This window comes from Elephas maximus, chromosome 2 (assembly GCF_024166365.1).
Source record: "Elephas maximus indicus isolate mEleMax1 chromosome 2, mEleMax1 primary haplotype, whole genome shotgun sequence".
NCBI classification, from domain to species: Eukaryota; Metazoa; Chordata; class Mammalia; order Proboscidea; family Elephantidae; genus Elephas; species Elephas maximus.
Genome location: NC_064820.1, coordinates 104,525,251 through 104,540,394, shown reverse-complemented (window position 1 = coordinate 104,540,394; position 15,144 = coordinate 104,525,251). Strand labels below are relative to the sequence as shown.

At 41.5% G+C, this 15,144-nt stretch overlaps 1 protein-coding gene across 1 annotated transcript in view; it reads right to left on the bottom strand.

Moving 5' to 3' along the window:
- The window catches only part of LNPEP (leucyl and cystinyl aminopeptidase), a 109,725-nt gene extending 95,713 nt beyond the window's left edge, over positions 1–14,012 (bottom strand). The window contains exon 1 of the mRNA XM_049869321.1: positions 13,830–14,012. Coding sequence (XP_049725278.1) covers positions 13,830–13,848 — 19 coding nt within the window. The 5' untranslated portion in view covers positions 13,849–14,012. The remainder of the gene's footprint in view (positions 1–13,829) is intronic.
- Positions 14,013–15,144: the final 1,132 nt, after the last annotated feature.

The following is a 15,144-nucleotide window of genomic DNA, read 5'->3' as shown; positions in this document are numbered from 1 at the left end:
AGAAAGCAAAGATGGCACTTCGGTATGCCTGACCCAAGCCATGGTGTCTTCATTCTCCTCATGCATGTGAAAGCTGGAAAATGAATAAGGAAGACCAAGGAAGAACTGATGCACTTGAATTACAGTTGGTGAAGAATACTGAATGTACCATGGACTGCCAGAAAAACAAACAAATCTATCTTGGAAGAACTACTGACAAAATGCTCGTTGGAAGCATGGGTGGCTGAGACTTCATCTCACATGTTTCGACATGTTATCAGGAGAGGTCAGTCCCTGGAAAAGGACGTCTTGCTTGGTAAAGTAGAGGGTCAGTGAAAAAGAGGAAGACCCTCAACAAGATGGACTGACACAGTGGCTGCAACATGGCCTCAAACATGGCAGTGATTCTGAGAATGGCACAGGACTGGGCAGTGTCTCATTCTGCTGTACATAGGGTCGCTATGAATAGGAACCAACTAGATGGCAACTAACAACAACAACAAGAATAAAGGGCAAAGCGCCCTAATGACAGGTCAGTCAGAGGCCCTGTAGCACCGCAGGAAGAAAAACTTTTTTAACTGCACCACTTTGGTCTCAAATACACAGCAGTCCTCTAGCTATAAAATAAGCTCAGAAGATGAAAAAAACAAAGGAAAATGCTGGGTCATTTTGAATTTTGAAAATGCTTCAGTGTAGGAGACAGCCCCCTCAACCATTATCTTCCTTACCCTCAAACAAACAAGACTGTGTCTTATTTATCACTGTTTTCCTTACACAATTCACATGGTCTGTGTCTTAGTTATCTAGTGCTGCCATAACAGAAATACCACAAATGGATGGCTTTAACAAAGAGAAATTTATTTCCTCATAGTAAAGTAGGCTAAAACTCCAAATTCAAGGCGTCAGCTCCAGGGGAAGGTTTCCTCTCTCTATTGGCTCTGGAAGAAGGTCCTTGTCCTCAATCTTCCCATGGCTGAGGAGCTTTTCAGGCTCAGGGACCCCGGGTCCAAAGGACATGCTCTGCTCCTGGTGTCGCTTTCTTGGTGGCAGGAGGTCCCCAGCTCACTGCTTGCTTCCCTTTTATCTCTTGAGGGATAAAAGGTGGTACATGCCACACCCCCAGGGAAACTTCCTTACACTGGATCAAGGAGGTGACCTGAGTAAAGGTGGTATTACAATCCCATCCTAATTCTCTTAACATAAAATTACAATTACAAAATGGAGGACAACCACAGAACACTGGGAAGCATGGCCTAACCAAGTTGACAAATATTTTTGGGGGGACACAATTCAATCCATGACAGTCTAGAATACAACAAGTGCTCAATAAATGTATCTCAGTAGAAAGGAAAGCTGAATGAACACTGAAAAAAGTATTTCAAAAAAGTGATTTGGAATTACTCTATTTGCTACTAGGAAGTTTACAGAAAAAAAGGAAAAGCAGCATTAAATTAAACTTTCCTTGAAAAAGGAAAAAAAAAAAAACATCTAAGAGTACAAACAAAACAAAACTGTTATTTAAGTGTTTGTTTTGGAGTTGACTGAAGTAATACTAGTCTCAGATAACATTTATTGAGCACCTAATATGTGTGACACACTGTATTAGGTACCAGCTCTAGCAGAAATACAGAATTATATTTTTATGTGCTGTATGTAACTCATGGCTCCTGGCTGAACAATTATGTACGCCCTTTATATAGAACCCGAAATGTGGTTTTGACCATTAGGAAAATGGAGTCCTAAAGAAGTGGTGCCTCTGCTTTCATAACGTCATTTATGCTTCTTTGTACATCTCTGGGCAGAAAGTAGGCTCCAAATAATTTACTCCTGTGGGAAAATTACAATTTTCTTTACCCTGAGGTTTCTAGGAACACTAGCCACCAAATACTTAAAGGATCATTTCTCACATCCTTCACCTCTTCACCTTGCTGTTTGGCCAAAATTACTAGCTTTTATGTTTCAGAAGTTCAAAATAATATCTTTGAGAGGAAAAAAAAAATTAAAACTCCAGACTTCTGGCAGGATGGCAATAGGGAGGTAAACTGCCATAATTTATAATGGATTCTCAGAGCCAAAAGTTGCTGCCAAGTTACATTCAGTTAGTAAAAATATTAATACAGCGTCATAGTCACTAGCAGAAATAGAAATTTGCTAGTGAAACTAGCTTCTTCTTAAGCTTCCTGCGAGGAAACATAACAAAATAGTTACAATTTTAAAAACATTATATTATACACATGTTTATTTGCATTCCTGACGCCTCTAAAACACGGCCCTTGTTACCAGTTTATGAATTACCCTTATTCTTTACCTTCATATTAAGACTACCCCTTTTTGATCTTAAATTCTTAACTATATCAACTCTAGTAATAGACAAAATATATTTAAAACCTGGTCTAAAATTGAAAGAAGTTCTATTTGTATGAATGATAAGGTGTTGCGTATCAGGTATCTGCTTGAAGAAACCAGAAAAACACATTTGGCCAGAATTAAATTGGATGTAGGAATGAACAGTTATTCAACTCTTGGACAATACTTCTCAGAAAGTATTGCAAATTCACGGTAATTTTTAATAAATCTGAAAGGGAGAGAGTTCTCCTATACCAGCCTCAAGCCTTCAGTAAAGAATTAAGATACAACAAATACCATTTCTTCCCCAGTTTTCAAAATGTCAAGGTGGCTGGAATATGTCCAAATCACAATTTATCTATAGACCACTGCTGATACCAGAAAAAGTTTTGAGTTTTTATGCACATTTTAGTTTTTTTTTTATTAAAGAATTTAAGATGTCCTGGTAATATCATTAAAGAATCATAGAACTAGTGAGTGAGGAGCCGGGATGTGAATGTAAGCAGTCTCAACTGCTCTTCGTTATTATGTTACACTATGTGTAGTCTTACAAAATGAAATCTATTCACAAACAGATTTTCAAAACTAAAATTGTTAAGTACAAAGCCAAATGTGTTTCAGGGGATAGGTGTGGGATGGTAACTATGCTTCTTGAGGTCTGACAAATTGCAAAGAGGGTATACTAATTTGTGTTTATGTCAATAATCTTTTTAAAAACATTACTAATTCTACCACAATGTAAACTCCTGGAGGGTAGGAACCATGCTGCATTCACATCTGTACTTCAGCTTTAAGAACAAAGTTTGGAACAAGTTAGCATACAGTAAAGGCATATTTTAGAGTATTATTTAATGTATTTATTGGGGGGATAGCTTTAAAAAACTATTATCTTTTTTTTTTAAAAAGAGATAAATGGGCATAAGTAAAAAACAAAACAAATTAAAAAAAATGTTAACTGAGGCATTTTAAGACAGTAGGCAAAAAGAATCTGTATTAAAATTTTCAATCAATACTTCCTCTCTGACCCCCTTCCCTACTCTTCAATAGATGGTAACGAGACACGGGAAGTAATTTTGGTTTATTATATTTTTAGCCTTGATAAAAGAGATGAAGAAAAAATGTTAACATGATGTAAAAAGAAAGTAATCCAATAGGAAAATAACAACCAAAAGAGAAGGAGATAGATTTGAACCCCAGAACTCTCTGGTTCCAATAAAACAGAATTAAGCCCAAAGCATTCATCATCTAAAAATATTTTTTCTTTGTAAAATATTTTCTCTTCCTCTATATATACTTTTTCTGTATTTACTTTCTTGGGTTGTTATCTGCAATAGAATTAGAATGCACAACTAAAGAAAAATGCAAAACTTAACAGTAATTTATAAAGTACTAATAATATCCACTGAATACTACCAACCAACCAGGCATTAAAAAATACTGTCTTCTTCAATAAATGGCGCTGCAGCAACTCGATCTCCACTCTCAAAAGAACGAAGTTGGACCCGTACCTCACACGATATTTGAAAATTAACTCGAAATGGATCAATGACTTAAGAATAAGAACTGAAGGCATAAAATTCTTAGAAGACTAGGGTAAACCTTCAAGACCTTGTTTTTAATAATGATTTCTTAGACATGACACCAAAAGCACAAGCAACAACAACAACAAAAAGATAAACTGGACGTCATCAAAATTAAAATTTTTGTACATCAAAGATCTTTATGTACAAAAGTGAAGAGACAACCTAAAGAATGGGAGAAAATACCAGAGAGCCATATCTCTGATAAGGGTTAATGATCCAAATGTCTAAAAATCTCTTGTAATTCAACAACAAAAAGAGAAACAACCCAATCATAAAATGATCAAAGGCTATACAAATAACTAATGGACACAAGATGCGCCATGTCATTAAAGAAATGCAAATCAAAAGCACAATGAGATACCACTTCACATACATTATGATGGCTATTATCAGAAAAATGGAAAATAACAAGTATTGGTGAAGATGTGGAAAAATGGGAACCCTCTCGCATTGCTGGTGGGAATGTGAAACAGTGCAGCTTCTATGGAAAACAGCTTTGGCTGTTCCTCACAAAAGTTAAAGAATTGCCGTATGACCTAGCAATTCCACTCCACGGCATATACACAAAAGACTCCAAACGAAGGACCTAGACACTTGTACACCGATGTTCACTGCGTCATTATTCACAACAGCCAAAAGGTGGAAATAACCCAAGTGGTCCATCAACAAAACAGACACATTTGGGATAAACAAAATGTAGTGTACACATACAATGCAATATTACTCGCCATAAAGAGAAATGAAGCTAGGACATGGATGAACCTTGAGAACATTAGGTTGAGTGAAGTAAGGCAGACATGAAAGGACAACTATTGTAAGATCTCTCTTATATATTATCTAGAATAGGCAAATGCACAGATACAGAAGTTTATTAGTGGTTACCAGATGCTAGGGAGCGTTATTTGCTTAATGGGTACTGAGTTTAAATTATTTGCTTAATGGGTATAAAACCAAACTCGCTGCAAGTGAGCTGACTCTAACTTATGGTGGCCCCATGCGTCACAATATAGAACTGAGCTCCACTGGGTTTTCTTGGTTGTAATCTTTACAGGGAACCCTGGTGGCGTAGTGGTTAAAACCTCGGCTGCTAACCAAAAGGTCGGCAGTTTGAATCCACCAGCCACTCCTTGAAAACCCTATGGGGTGGTCCTACTCTGTCCTCTAGGGTCACTATGAGTCGGAATCGACTCCACAGCAATGGGTTTGGTTTTGGTTTTGGTTTTTAATCCTCACAGAAGTACACTGCCAGGCCGTTCTTCCCTGCACCACTGGGTTGTTTCGAATCGCCAACCTTTGTTTAATAGCTGAACACAAACCATTTGTGCCACCGGGACCTATGAAAAAGTTTTTAAAAAACTGTCAATAGGAAAATGCTGTAATTAAAACTCTGTCTAGAGAACACCGGAAAAGCATCAAGTCATCAGGTACAACATGATATTCCACAGGCTAAAAAATTCAGACAAACAGCACAGGAGTGCATACTGAGAGCATCTGGCTCTTTTACCCTTCTATTTATCATTATGACAATGATCAAAATCCACATAAAGATACGCCATTTTACTCATTTAAAAGCTAGCTAATATCCTTGTGGAGGAAAATAAAATTATTTTAGCTCCAATTTTCCATTTCTCTTCCTAGTCTAATGTTTTTATCCTAATGTTTATATTTGAGGTCACTGGTGGGTCAGTGGTAGAATTCTCACCCTCCGTGCAGGAGAACTGGTTAGATTCCCGGTCAACGCACCTCACAGGCAGACACTGCCCATCTGTCAGTGAAGGCCTGCATTTTGCTATGTTGCTGAACAGGTTTCAGTGGAGCTTCCACACTAAGATGGACTAGGAAAAAAGGCCTGGCAATCTACTTCTGAAAATCAGCCAGTGAAAACTCTAAGGATCCCAACAGTCCAATCCACAACCCATCATGGGGATGGCACAGGATCCAGCAGTGTTTTGTTCTGTTGCACACAGGGTTGCCATGAGTGGGGGGCCAACTCTGCAGCAGGTAACAACAGCAACAACAACGTTTGTATTTGTATCAAACTTGTCCCCCAATCGAACTTACAATCTTTATTTTGTATATAGTATTTTTTATTCTTTCCTCGTAAAACAGATCCCACAGTCCTTGAACAACCTCATAGCATCTTTTGGAAAGACTTAGTTATAAAAGGTAATTGTAAATGATGCCCAAAATTGTCAATGATGTCTAAGTATGCTCACTAATTTTCAAGCAAATCTGTATAGAAGCAAATACCTTTAGAAAATCTAAAGCTAAAAAGTATTATTAAATCCATTAACTACCTGGTTATGGTTTCAAAATGACATTTTAATTGATCATAATTCCTTATCATCCAAAATGGAATATGGCATTAAGTTATAATGAATATCTGGGAGTGATTTAACAGAGAATGTATATTACCAAATGGGATTTACAAAGTAAATCTGTATAAGAGCTCTTCATCACATACAGGAAGCTTATGAGTTAGAAAATACTTCAGTTGGTGAATAAATTTACCAGACTTGATCTGAGATGGATACGAACAAAGAATGATTTTGCTGATAATTCTCTGGAATACTTTCTTATTTACTTATCTGACTGATAAAACACAAGGTATAAGACAATCTTAAATCTCCACAGAAATTACTTTGTCATCAATTTACAACTGACTGAGGGTCAGCTGGAAACCCTGGTTGCATAGTGGTTAAAAGCTATGGCTGCTAATCGAAAGGCCAGCAGTTCGAATCCACCAGTGCTCCTTAGAAACCCTGTGGGGCAGTTCTACTCTGTCCGATAGGGTCACCATGAGTATGAATTCACTCGAAGGCAACAAGTTTTATTTTGGTGAAGGTCAGTTTATTTATCAATAATGTATTTAAAAAAAAAAATAGCAAAGATTACCCAAAAGGCTGGGATAATAACCACATTTCTTCTACCAATAGTTGCTGTCATTCCATTGTCTGCCGAGAAAAGCATCTACGCATGAATTCTTCAAGTCTTTATTATTTCAACAGTATTTCCCAACAATTAAATAAAATAAAACCACGTACCAACTGCAAAGCACAGCACTTGAACAAAGCTGGCCATGCTTTAGTGAACGCATGCTTATTTCTATCTAACTCAACACACTATATCATTTAATAATCCCCAAATTAGACTACATCCTCCTGTATACACTGAATTATTTTGTGTGCTTCCTCTAACTGGAGCCCTGGTGGCAGACTGGTTAAGAACTCTGCTTCTAAGCAAAAAGTCGACAGTTCAAATCCACCAGCTGCTCCTTGGAAACCCTATGGAGCAGTTCTACTCATAGTGTCACTATGAGCTAGAATCGACTCAATGGCAACACATTTGGTTTTTTTTGTTTGTCTCCTCCACCTGTAAAGTTACCAAGCCTTTCAGTAGCCTGTTTGCCTGTAGTGATGCTGCTCTTTAAAGAGCAATACATTTCTTATTTCCACAGACTAATACCCAATACACCTACAATCAGTCTGAGTTGTCTTCTTAACCTAGCCACCCAATCTAGACACTGAAATGTCATGTCAATGGCCCCATTGGCTGAGACATTTAGCATTCCAGTTTAAAGAGTACAGAAACTACAGCCAGTAAGTGTAACAAGGGTGGACCAGCCCAAACTCCTAGACGCGATCTTGATAAATCTGGGCATACTTAGCTCCTCCACTAGGTCCCAAGGGCCACAGCAGCCTGCCTTACTTTAACCATTGAGGGCCTTTTCACAATTACGGGACAAAAGGATAGCAGATAAGTATTACATTACTTCTGTCTCCAAATCTTTCTACCAACATCAATTTAAAGAAAAATCTTTTAAATATTTAGCTCTCTTCAATCATGCCCACTAATTTGTATACAGCTTTCCTCAAAACAGGTCCCTGGAATGGTATAATACTGTTGCAATTATTTTAAACTCTTTAAAATAAAAACTTCAGCTGTAAGAAATACTATGGCCTGAAGCATCTTTCCCCACCAGAAAATTCCTTAATGACACCTGGGAAACTACCACATACCCAGATCATAATTTGCTATGTGACCCAGGAAGGTAAGGGGCAAACCTAAACCACAGAGATACCACTTCTCTCACTGTACTGCCCCATACTCCTGTTCCCCCAGCTTAAGAAGCTTTCATCACAGAAACATCAGGAAGCCTTCTTTAACTTCCTTTACCCAGATCATGGTTTGGCCTTCCCAACAGCACCAAAAACTAGAGAAGACTTTGGACCACCCCGTTCTAGAGAGGTTTAGACAGTTGGCTCAAGTTTTGTTTCCGTGACTGCATTTATGAGATATGTGGGAGGAATGTCCAGGATGACCTTCATCAAGCAGTACACACTAGAAGGAAAAGAACTTCAAAGGGTCTCCTACAATCAAACTTAATTCTCCATTGTTTTTTAAGCTCCTTTGGAAGCCTGAGTTTTCTTTATTTGGCAAATGAACTAGTTTTCTCCTTATTTAGATGCTAAGGTTAGAATTAAAAACAAAACAAAATCTTAATTGGCTCATTGTTCAGCCAAAAACATCCATAGAAAATTAAAGCAAAACAAAGCAATACAGAACAGTGACTTTTACCAGGATGGCTGCACAAAGCAGATGGCTCTATATTTCTTTTTGTTTTTTTCTCCTGAAATCTACATTCAGAAAAATGAACAGTCCTAACATTACAAATGACTATGAATTTTCTGATGATGAAAGAAGATAGTACGATTAAAACCCTAGCAATGACTCTAACTCATTCATTCCCTCACCCTCCAAATCCTTTTGTCCAACCAGACCAACCTTCCAACTCCCCCTCCAGCCCTGACTCTAACTTTCAACCAAATACAACAGTATCCTGTGCCCCAACCTAGGCCTGAGGTCCTCATTTCTGAGCCAAAGACTTGCAAGGTTTAAGGTATAATCTGAAATTCTGTGCCTATGAGCTTCCCCCCTTAGCCCCAAATCTTCACTTTTTTTTCATCTTCACCACCAATTTTCCTTTTAAATTCCACTGTAGCAGAATTCGTCTTCTCCCAGAATAATCCCAAATGGATTATGACAATGGATCACGTTTTATGAGGAAGCCTGACCACCCTTTCAGGGACACGGACTACTCTTACTCACATTTACTGCCCAGAAACACCAGAGCAGTAAGCAGCCTTCTCTACAAACACCATTATGAATTCAAGACGCTGTACCACTACAAAGGCTCCAAAACTTCCCTCCATTTCCATTCCTGGTTTCTTGTGAACTCTCAGAAAAGCTGCATATCTAGGGATTAAATTAAAAAAAAAAAAAAAAAAAGACTGCCTTTCTCTGGCTGCCCCAACTTCTGGAGCAACCTTGGCCAAACTCCTCCATATCTCAATTTTTTTTTAATGCTTTTACAGAGTGGGTTAAAACGTTGTTTTTTCCTAATAAGATCATACTAAATCAGTAGAGATGTGGGTTCAGTGGTTGCAGATGCTATACGAACAGGTTATAAAAATAATTCTATACATTTTCTTCATGATTAGAATAATGTCCTAGACACCATTTTACTGCTTCTTTACTTCTTCTACATTTCTATATTTTTATATTAGCGTGAAAACCAAAGTAGGTTCTTCTGATCCATTTCTCTTATTAGGTTAACACTACTGATGACAGGTTTGTGGTTTTTTTGTAACTGTGGCTAGGCAGAAATCTACCTGTTAAGTGGTCATTCAAAAAATGGTGTTTGACTAAATTATTGAGCAAGAAATCACCCCTTGCTTAACCTTAGTATATAATATAATTTCCTTATGATCAAACTTTCCAGTTCTATATCTTTCAGGCTGAGTTCTCAGGGATCATCTACAGATAAGTGATAATCAATGGTCTCAAGACAGTCTTTTTTGGAAGTTGATAACAGCAAAGAACTTTCCAGTTAAAAACTGGATTGGTTTCTACCTACAGCCTCAACCTTAGACTGTTAATGATGTTAACAGTAGGCTTTATCGCTGCTTACACTCAATTCCTATATAGTCTAACTCCCCCTAGGTGAAATAAAAAACTCTACAGAAGGATAAAAACAGAATTTCTATTTCATCACACAGAGAAACAACGATCTTCCATTTCTTAAAGGTTTTCTCTCAACGTGGTAAAATATAACATAAGAAAAAATACATAAACAAAAATGTGTTAAGGTCACATTTTTGACAGATGATGATGCTAAAAATTTTTAAGAAATGCATACCTATATGACAACTTACTTGTAAGACAAAACGATGAAATCAGAATTTTATACTGCCTTACAAACCATGAATATCTAAATTCTTGTCCAGACTTCCATTTTGGAAGTTGGGAAATGCTTTTAACTGCATACCAATCTGAAAACAAAAATAATTCTGTGAGACTGGGACGTCCCTCTTGTTACAGTATGCATCGGGCTATGATACTAACATGATTCCTGGGGGCTGTGCTCATTTGAAAAAATGACAAACTGTTTAAATTATGTTTTTAGTTCTAGGACTTCAAAATACCAATGTTTTTCTAACCTCTGGATTAGACAGCTAAAAAGTATAGGGAAAAAATACATACTAGCAGAAAAAGAAGTCCTTTTCTATCGCTTTTTTCCCAAATCCTGAATTTGCTTACCTGATCAACTTCCCAAAAGCTCCTTTCTGGTGAATACTCGTAGCATCCTCAACATGTACTGCGGATTCCCAGGCCCAACCTCAGCTCTACTAAATTAGATTCTGCGGGTGAGCCCTGGCATCCGTATTCCTTAACATGAACCTAAATTATTCTGAAATATCCCAGCCCTGCATGCAAATAAGAACAAAGTTAGACATCAAATTACTTGCCCTAATCCAGTACCTTTATCGAAAGACCCAGGGCGTTGCCATCAAATCTTTTATAATATGAAAATGACTACTTAATAGTTTCATCTCCACCTGCTTACGAGGATACACATCACTGCCAAACCTCTCATGAGCACTGGTCAGCATACTTCTCTCCCCATTAAAAAAAAAGGCACCAAAGATCCAAAACAAGACAGGATGTCACATCTTCAGAACAGCAGTCAGCAATCCCTCCCAAGGGCAAGGCCAAAAATATCCCCCGAGCCAAATTCCTGGCATAATGTCCTTCTTTTTAGCCCTTTCTGGAGATGTGCATTTTAAATGGGTTGCAGCAGTAGTTACCTTGGACAGGTGTTCATCAAATAAACTCACTATCAGCAGACAGAGAAGGGCCTGTGAAAAATGGGCCACACCAGGAGCAAGTTTTGACAGAACACAGGAAAAGTGCAGAAAGTCCTACTGGAACAGGTGAATGTTGAAGGCAGGAATGACAAGAAAAAAACTAAATCTGCCTCCTTTACGAATGTGCAGGCCAGAGGGTAAAGCCACTGACTAGATTTTAACTGAAAGATACGTGCTCCTGAATTACGGAAACTTTCTTCATTAAGCTCCAACATATCTCTTAAAGAAATATATGAGAAAGTCTAAGTATGTGGTGAAGGTTTTATTATAAGATAATGAATGTATAACCTAAGCCAATACCAAGCCTGAAAAATCCTGTAATTATAAATTGTATGAATAATGAAATACTCTGCACCAGAACACCCAGACCTATAAAAGAATTACATGTACATATCCTCTGTATTCAAAAGGATTATGTACAAGATAAACATACTTTCCACTACACCATATCATGTCTGAAGACCTTAGAAAATTCTATAGCTATGACTTCAAAGGTTATGAAATACTCAGTCCACCTTAAACCTAAAAAGTACCTCAGATCACTAACATCTAATTTCTTACTGACTTTAGATGTTGTAGTTTCTATTCTTCTTGTTAAAGGACTCTAGATAAGACACCAAGTAGTGATTAGTACATTAACTAAGATGATACACTGCCAAAGTGTCTCCAGCATGGACTGAAAATCTGAAAGACATGTAAGAAAGGATCAGAAATCCAATTTCCTATATGGAAGTTGAAGCATTGCTTCTTTTTTGTTCTCTCTGGAATTTTTCCACCACCCTAGGACAGAGCAGAACTGCCCCAAAGAGTTTCCAAGGAACGCCTGGTAGATTCGAACTGCTGATCTTTTGGTTAGCAGCCACAGCACTTAACCACTATGCCACCTGCGTTTCTGTCCCAAATGTAAAAATTTTGAAAATGTTAACATCTAAAGAAGCATATTCTATGGGATGAGAAATTTAAGACTTGAGAATGTATTTCAATGCTACAGGGGCAGGTTCACCAAATCAAATAGCCCTAATCTTGACTCAGCCTTTTACTTACATGAAATCTCACACTGAAAATCCTACAGATACAGAGGCTCCAAGCATTCTACCTCAAAGAAAGAATAAACCTATAGAAGAAAAAGCTCTGGACTATTCATTTCAAAGACTTAACTACTTGCATTAAGCATATTTTACACTAAAGTCCCTAAGGTTCCTTTCCGCTGAAATCGTCCTTAATTCTCTGAGTAACTGTACCAGACTATCCTTAGAACTTGAGTAATTAAAAACAGAATCTGAATGAGCAAGAGAATTCAAAATTAAAGTTATCCTCATTAAGTCTAATTAAACAGTACAGACAGAAAAATGGAAGCAGAATAAAGCATTCTGAATTAGGGACAGGGAGAATATAATGAATAGTTTGCATACTCAATTGACCTCAAGAAGGAAGCACAAAATTCAATGCAAGCTGGAGTTTGGGATATAGCTGAAAATATTTGTCTCTCAGGTAGGAACTGGCCCACCCAAACGGAAGCAAAACTTCGGCTTCTACCCCAATGCCGTCGGGTCGATTTCGACTCATAGCGACCCTACAGGACAGAGTAGAACTGCCCCACAGTTTCCAAAGAGCGCCGGGTGGAGTCGAACTGCCAACCTTTTGGTTAGCAGCCGTATCACTTAACCACTACGCCACCAGTGTTTCCTTTGGCTTCTATTAACGCTATAATCCAACTATCTGAAGTAACCGACCAACTGCAGGAAAACACCTGTCAATAATAAGGTGAATTTCCAAATTTTCAAGTGAATTCTCCCTTGCTGGCAGTTTTTCTACTTTCTATCCTAAAAGGAAATTCATTTACTCAACTCCGCGAAATGGTTACATATCTCACCCCCCTATCTTGTGACTCCAGCACTTCCAGTCCAAACAAAAGCCCTCGTTTTTATTCTCGCCACCAGTAAAGGGCTGTAGCTGTTTGCAGGGCATCCCGCAGGCACCTACGTAAACTCTCGCCTCAAACAATATCGTGGTATCACCGTGACGGACACTTGATATTTAATTAGTCCTCGACTGAAACTGATATCATCGGGAGCCGGTGAAAAGAAGCTTGAACGCCCTGCGGAGAGCCTCGGCGACAGGAGGATGGCAGTGCGGACTGGCACCTCCTCGGCATGGGACACGGGTGAGCAAGCCTTTCCGCAAGTTTCCCTTCCTTTCACTAAATTAATCTACTAAGCCTCTCATCCCCACCCCGCCCTATTAGGAGAAGTCACGCCGGCCACTCGCTGAAGGACAGGGAGACAGCTCCCGGCGCACTAGGGAAGTTGGCTTTGGCAGGGGCCGCGGCTTAACCCTTGCTGCCCAAGAGCCAGGATCGACACCGCCCTCGCCGAGGGCAAAACCGGCTGCCAACTTTCCCGCTGTCCCCTCCTCTGCGCACAGCACCCCAAACTTTGCCGTTCGTCCGCCAGCCCACCCGGCCGCACCCGAGCGCCCCCCCCACTCCCGGCCGGCGGAGGAGCTGACCTTCAAAGATAGCCCCCGGCCATGTGCGACCACTGCCCGACCGCCGAGTCTCCAGGCACCTCCCACAGTCCCCCTCCGCCGCCCCCAACCCTCGCGCGAAATTGGTGGTGGGGGCGACTGCAGCCCGACCCCGCGTATCCCGGTTACCCACGACCCTCTGGGCCAGAGCGAGCCCCCGCCCTGGCGCCTCGGGCCGCTCACTCACCATTGGTAAAGGGCTCCATTTTCCCCCCACCGCGGCTCCTTGCACCTGGAGCGCCCAAGCTTCCTACTCTGCGAGCTGAGGCGGCCCTGCCGACTGAGCATGCCCAGCGCGGCCGCCGAGGGCTGCCGGGGAGGTGCCGCGAGGGGCAGCGCCGCTCCACGAAACCTCCACTCCGGGTTTTCGCGGCGGCTGCAGAAAAAGACAGTGAGGCTTGAGGCAAAAGCGCGGCTCACGCTGGGGCCGACTTCGGGGAAAGGCGGGGGAGGAGAAGGTTAGAGCTGGGGCGGGGGCGGGGCCGGGGCAGGGCCGAGACTAGACCCGCCCCTGCCAGAAGGACCAGCGACTCTGCTCTCTCCACTAACAAGAAGTGTGTTGAGTCGCTCAACAAATGTCAGGTCCTACTGCGTCTGGCCCGGTCCAATGTGCCGGGAATCCAGCATTGCGCCGGAAAAACATGGTCCCTGCCCCGTGGAGCGTACGTTCCAGAGAGAGACAATAAACAAGCCCAGGTGACTAGTTAGACTGGAGTAAACCCCCCCGCAGAACATTAAATCAGGGTGGTGGGCTGGAGAGTGAAATTAAATCAGGGTGGTGGGCTGGAGAGTGAGGGAGTGGCTAATTCGGAAGGCGTCATGAGGAGCGGTCACGCTGAGGGGGTGCCTTGAAGCCGAGATAAGAAGAGACAGCGGGAGTCAGCGGGCGGGAATCGCTCTCTAGACGGCTAAGCTTCTGTTTCCTTGGGGAGATTGGCCCCGGAGAACTCAGTTCTCCAAGGCCCGAAAGAGCAGGCGCCACGAGTCTCGGAAGGGCTGCCCGCCTGCGGCAGAGCGACCCCAAAGGGCCGGTCCTCAGGGGACTGAAGTGGGGGGAAGCCCCATCGGCCCGGGTGCGCCCGGGTTGCCGTACTCCGCTGGAGGCTCGGGGCGTGGCCTCCCGATGCTGTCGGATCACAAAACACGGGGCGGATCGACCGGCCTGGGGCCGCGCGTGCCGCAGGATATGGGTCGGCCAGGGGACCTTAAATCAACACCTGCGGCTCCCGGGGAGTGCGGACGCTGGGGCCAGCCGCGGGGCGCTAGGCCCGGGGAGCCGACACTCCTGTAGTCGCCCGAGGCCCCCGGCACTCGCGCCATGGCTTCCAGCCCTGAGCCACCATTGTTTCCAGTTTCAAATCAAGGAAGCCCCGGCAAGCCTCTGAGACAGAACCGTTAGGGGCCGCGTTGCCCCGGGGCAGGCTCAGCTGGGCGGCTTCCTCGTCCCTTGCTCCGTCTGTGCTTCGCTGCTACCCTCGAGGCGGAGGCCGCCGCCTTCTTCC